The sequence below is a fragment of the Lactuca sativa genome, chromosome 1 (genome assembly GCF_002870075.4).
Source record: "Lactuca sativa cultivar Salinas chromosome 1, Lsat_Salinas_v11, whole genome shotgun sequence".
NCBI lineage: Eukaryota > Viridiplantae > Streptophyta > Magnoliopsida > Asterales > Asteraceae > Lactuca > Lactuca sativa.
In genome coordinates this window covers 59,260,423-59,266,690 of record NC_056623.2, presented here as the reverse complement: position 1 = coordinate 59,266,690, position 6,268 = coordinate 59,260,423, and the positions used below count along the sequence as shown (strand labels likewise).

The following is a 6,268-nucleotide window of genomic DNA, read 5'->3' as shown; positions in this document are numbered from 1 at the left end:
CCTTGGAAACCAAACGACACATTTTGACTCATTACATATCCAAAAGTTCATGTATCTTACTAATATGATATCTAGGATGCATAAATTTCTCGTACCGATAATTGCTTATTAAACCAAATATCCTTGGACATATTACCTATCTGAAGAGACAAGACTCGATCATTTTTACTTTTTTTGTTTAAGATCTCTTTTAATAGAACTATGTATTGGAACCTAGAATTTGCTTCCATCCTCTGACATGTCATAAATCTAACATTCACACTCGTTCATAAATTTTAATCACAACAAACTTGCCAAACGAACAACCACACTAATATGCTTATGATATACCATTAGGGCTAACATGACTATTGTATCCTATCCAAGAACACCATGTATGTTGCACTTGAACTTTTTAACACATTTCGATCAATAAATATAAATGCAATTGAATATGAAAAATTATGCTATTATAATTATCCAAATGGTTGTGTTGTTTTTAAAATATTTTATAAATCCAAGTTTAAATTTCATCTTTATCTTTATCTATAGCCTAATATATTATCATTGACAAATAAGGAAATGAATTGAATGCCAACATTTTTACCTAGGCCAATAAAGGGAATTACTTGATGAATATCTATTTGAAAGGAAATATGGTAAATACAAAGGGACTAAAATCGATGAAATTCAACATTTCAGGTACTATTTATGTCGTGACCAAAACTTTTATGAGACATATCTGGGCGGGAAACCCCGACTACTAATATCGATCCCTCAATCTCTCCCCTTCGCACACCGTTCACTCTCTCTCTTTCTAGGTTTTCTCACTCTAAAACAATGAACGAAAATGGACAGGAGTCGTCTCTTTCGGATTTTGAAGCCGCTCGGAGTAGTCTTCGACAGCGTTGGGAGTTGGCTTCTGTTCTCAATTTCTTCAAGGTAATCTTTAGGATTTTTGATTTCACTACTTTTCAAAGTTCCATTTTTCGTATTTAGTTTGTGTAGAACGATCTACATTTGTTTTGTGCATGATGCTTTTATGAAAGATCAAGGGTAAAACTCAAAATCTTACTCGATAAAACTTGACTGTTTAATAAAAACCTAGAACTTTTTTGTGGTGGGGGGCGTAGTGATATAAATGAACGACGGATGGGATCATTGAAATACATCAAATATAAAAATTCATAGAACTTAGAGGAAACATATGAAATTCAATTAGGGAGAGAGCATTTGAAGGAATGCCAAATTTGCAACGAGTTTGATTGGCAACAGCGTTTGTTTTCAAATTTCATTGCATCGAGTGTGCAATCTGCCAAACTACGTCTTAGAGAGCACACAAAGGGTAGCATACTAGACTACTAGCATATGCATATAACCCTATGTATGTGTATAAATGGATAGGGCTACCGAACTTTTGAATGATTTTGACATATAATGGAGTATTAAAGATGGTTATATGATAATATGAAGCCTGAACTTTGGAATGTTTTGACATGCAACTATGCATATAGTTCGTTTACTTAATTTACTATTAAATGAAACGAAGTTATATCATTTAGTCTACAAAATTTGCATCTTATTTTTGGCAACCATTATATTGAGTTTCAATAGGTAGGCTTTCTGTTAGATCTGTCATTATGTACACATATGGTTGTTCTAATGAATTTTATAGCTTCCATTATATACAAACAAATGCACAATCTTGAATTATCTAACGTGTTTTATATAGGTGTTTGAGCCTGTTATAGAAAGTAATCTGAAGATTTCTGCTGAAGAGATTGAGACATCACTCATTCAACCAAACAAATCTCTTGCTCAGATTCACATATCACTCTTAAAGGTTCTTTCTTTCTTCTCCACTGTTCACTAAATTCTAACTTCACCCTCTTCTTTGGCATTAATATGTCGTTTGTGTGTTTAATGATTATGAAATCTTACAACCATCAGTCTAAGATAATAATTTCACATAGATGCTTCGCATCGGATCATTCTTGTCCTGTTGTAATTAATAAGCTGCAGATATGTACAAAAAGAACACAAAAAAAGACTGCACATATTGTACATAAGAGAACAAATATTTATTCCAATCTTTTTTTACTTACTTTATCTCCTCCCATAATGTTGAACAGGGAATCCCACCTGTAAGTAAAAACCTAAAAGATCCAGATGCTTGGGTTGTAGCACTCTCTAAGAAGCTCAACATGTGGTGGCCATGGGTATGCCACTCAATATTTATACTTTCCAAAACCCTAATTCTTTAACTTTCTTCTTTAAAATAACTTTAAATAATTTGATCTTCAGGTTGCCGAGGGTGATTTTCCATTAACCACAGCCAAAGGGTACTTTTATAGTTTTATTTTCATTCATAAAATTCAACCACCCAATTCATATCAATTTCAACTAAACTCTAAATTCTTTTCTCATGTAGGGCTGAAATGGAAACATACAAAAAACTTGACCCCACAATTCGTCTTGTAATCCTTAAAGCACTCTGTGAGATCAGAGCTGATGTATTATATCCTCAAACCCTTCTTTTTTCCCTTTCTTATTATATGAAAAACTTAGTGTTTAACCATTTTTATTCTTTTGTTTTTCTTCACAGCAACATGATGTGGTGTCATACATTAATGAAGGAGTAAAAATCAAGAATGAGATGTCTACTTTCAGAAAAATAAACATTGGGGATGATGGAAAAGGCACTTCATATTGGTGTGATGGGGATGAAGTTATTGGTTTTAGATTGTATAAAGAAATAAATACTTTTAAAAAAACTAGAACAGAAACAACTGTTGGTTGTATATGGGAAACACTTGCAACTAACCTAGAGGAGTTCCAGAAAGTTGTGGTAAGTTTAATTTTTTATAAATCATTCGTCAAATCAGAATTGTAAAATATTGGCTTTATGGCTTATTAAATTGATGAATTTTAAAATTAATGGTTATTGCAGGATGATTACTCATCAAGTAAATCAAAACTTGAAGTTGCTGTTAGTGTTGTAGTTGAAACTGAAATCATGCCTGTTCTTAATAAACTTGAGAAGGTTTGTTGTCTTTTTTATGATTCTATCTATCTATCTATTTTTTTTTTTTTTTTTTTAATTCACATGGTATGATGATAAGTAAGGTGTTTTTAATATCAAATTTTGGTCCATTTACAGAAAAAACAAAAAGCATTGCAGAGGAAGAGGCATGAAGAGAGGATTTTGAATAATTTCTGTAGAGTTGGAACCACACGTTCCTGTCGTAGATCTAAACCTGTCAGTTACACTTTTGGTATGGAAACTTTTGCTTATATACCATATTTTGAATCAAGGTTATCCCATGTAAAATTACCATTTTGCCCCTAAAACCACCTATTGTCACACTTTTTTTTTGTCCCTGAAGTGTTAAGTCAGTGTAAAATGACCACTTCGCCTCTAAACCACCTTTGGTGTCACTTTTAGTCCCTGTGCTGTTAAGTCCATGTAAAATGACCATTTTGCCCCTGAAATGACATTTGGTCACACTTTTTTTTTGTCCCCGTGGTGTTAAGTCCATGTAACATGACCACTTTGCCCCTCAAATCACCTTTGGTAACACTTTTCGTCCCTTGGGTGTTAAGTACTTAAGTTCATGTAAATTGACTATTATCCCTCTAAAACCACCTTTGGTAATGCTTTAAGTCCCTGGCCTGTTAAGTTAATGTAAAATGACTGTTTTGCCCTCATCTTCTTTATCAAAATCCTAAGTTGAACTAATAAGATATTAAAGCAAAGAAGATATACCTTGTGTTTTCTTAAACAACTATAATCAGAAACAATACTTTTTGCAGATGAATATGACAAGGTCATTAATGAAGCCATACGACAAACCAAGTAAGTTGCATTTATTACTATTATTCTTATCTTATTCCTTTCATCAATATAATATTACATGTCTCTGTGATCAGGAAGATGAAAACCAAAGAAGAACAAAAGAATCAGAAAAAAGCAACTGCAGTGAAGGAGGAGGATTCACATTCAGAGCAAGATCAGGATGATGATGAGTCCACTGAATCTGACTCTGAGAACACCAAGCTTGAAAATGGAAATGTTTCTGAAGATAGCAGCCAGGATTCTGGTGAAGAATCACATGAAGAAAACAATGATGATGAAGAAGAAACCAATGATGATGAAAAAGAAGCAAGCGATGATGATGAAGAAGAAGAAATCAATGATGATGAAAAAGAAAAAAGCGATGAAGAAGAAGAAAACAATGATGGTGATGATGAGGAGGAAAAGAATGGGAGTGATAGCAGTGAAGATGAGTTAGTTGAGAAATCTGAAATTGAAAATGGTAATTTTGTTGGGAAAAAAAGAGGTAGGAATGATGATGATGATGATGATGATGATGATATGGAAGAGATGAGAAACTTTGGTGCAAAGAAAAGAATGAGGCAAAGACCAAACCGTAATTCTGCCATTGAATCCTCCATTGTTCCTGATTCTGAGGATGAAAGTTGTTTGGGAAATAGTGATAGTTAGAAACGGTATGTACAGTTTCGCATGGAGGATTCGGTTTCGTATTGAAAATAAATACGAGTTTTGGAATTTCTTTTTTTGGAGTAGAGGAGGAGGATTGTAGTATTTAAGAGCATCCTATTGAAGAAGAGGTTAGTAGAGAGGTATATTTGATCATTGGATCCATCTTTTTTGTTGTTGATTGATTGATAGGATCATACTTAGGATGGTGGTTTTGTTTTACAAGGATTGTGGTTGTATCTTTTTGAGCCTAATATCATGAAATGGCATAGCTCGAAGTTCAAATGGTGTGTGTACCTTTAAGATGCATTTGATGTGGAGTTGTGTTTTTAAGAGGTGAAAAGAATTGGCTTGTATGGGTTCCATGTTTAGAAAATGAAATATATATTTAAAGTTACAAATGAAATCTTCACAAGACTAAGTTATGGTATTACTTCATTTTTTATGAGAAAGTCATGGTTTTATAAAAAAAGTATATTATTGAATTGATGAAAATATTGCTAGATGGTTTGTGAAGTACTTTGGATCTTTTTATATGGCATATGGTATAGATGTATGGTAGATTTGATGCAAGGAGGGGATGATGAAATTTACAAACTAACAAAGTGAGGAGAACACAAAGTGATAGAAAGCGAGGAGAAGACAAAGGTCTTATTTAGAAGTAATCTGACCTTTTATTAATGACTTTTTGTGATTTGGATTTTGTTGTTTGAATTTATAATGGTATTTGTTGGCTAACAAAGTGTTTCTAAGGTTATAGGGAATGGTAGCATCCTTAGTATGCTGCCACATAAAATTTGTTGGGAAAATGATTTGATAGGGTAAGATACTTTTTGAAATGTACACATTTAGTCCTTATTCTTTTTTTCTTGTAAAATAAACCCTTATACTTTATTTTTTGTAACAATGCAATCCTTGTGACCGGCTATACCCGATGTACCGGTCATATACGAATTTTCTTTTAGGGAAAATGACTTGATAGAGTAAGATACTTTTTGAAATGTACACATTTAGTCCTTATTCTTTTTTTAGTAAAATAAACCCTTATACTTTATTAATATGTACACATTAGGTCATTTTCACTGGATTCTACAGGTTTTGCTGATGTGGAAGCATAAGTGGCACTAAATATTAATTAATTAGCTTAGTCACCGGAGGTGGGTGATCCTCCATCAACAAGAAAAGGGCGACGACCCTTCTCTTTCTCGTCTCTCTTCCTTTCGGTCGAACAACAACAACCAAACACCTTTTACCTGTTGTGTTTCTCCGATCTGTCTCTCTTTGCCTCCAACTTTGAGATATGTTGCCAGAAAAAGAAGAAAGAATCGACGAGGGGGCTACCAGAGCAGCTCCTCGCCGCCAACTACCGTCTTTACTTCCTCCTGCCTCCCCCTTCGACCTTGTTGTTTTTGCCATCATTCCTCCTTGCTACCAGTGATGTGTAGGAACACACAAAAGAGTCGTCGGAGATTGGGGTTCTCCCTCTTTTCATGATGAATAAAAGTTGGAAAAATCTCGTTGTGGATATGTGGATGCCACCTGGGTAGTTCATTTCAACAAAATAAAAGAAAAGGAAAATAACTTGATAGGGTAAGATACTTTTTGAAATATACACATTTAGTCCTTATTCTTTTTTTTTGTAAAATAAACCCTTCCACATCAGCAAAACCTGTAGAATCCGGTGAAAAGGACCTAATGTGTACACAATAATAAAGTATAAGGGTTTATTTTACAAAAAAAGAAGAATAAGGACTAAATATGTACATTTCAAAAAGTATCTTACCCTAT

The 6,268-nt window shown here is 33.6% G+C and overlaps 1 protein-coding gene across 1 annotated transcript; it reads left to right on the top strand.

Moving 5' to 3' along the window:
- Window positions 1-753: 753 nt before the first annotated feature.
- Window positions 754-4,836, top strand: LOC111889591 (DDT domain-containing protein DDR4). The gene is made up of 10 exons (XM_023885735.3): window positions 754-921; window positions 1,712-1,822; window positions 2,112-2,198; window positions 2,284-2,321; window positions 2,411-2,492; window positions 2,585-2,827; window positions 2,930-3,022; window positions 3,140-3,254; window positions 3,793-3,835; window positions 3,910-4,836. The coding sequence occupies exons 1-10, from the start codon at window positions 820-822 to the stop codon at window positions 4,481-4,483; spliced, it is 1,488 nt and encodes a 495-aa protein (XP_023741503.2). The 5' UTR covers window positions 754-819; the 3' UTR covers window positions 4,484-4,836.
- The last annotated feature ends 1,432 nt before the right edge of the window (window positions 4,837-6,268 follow it).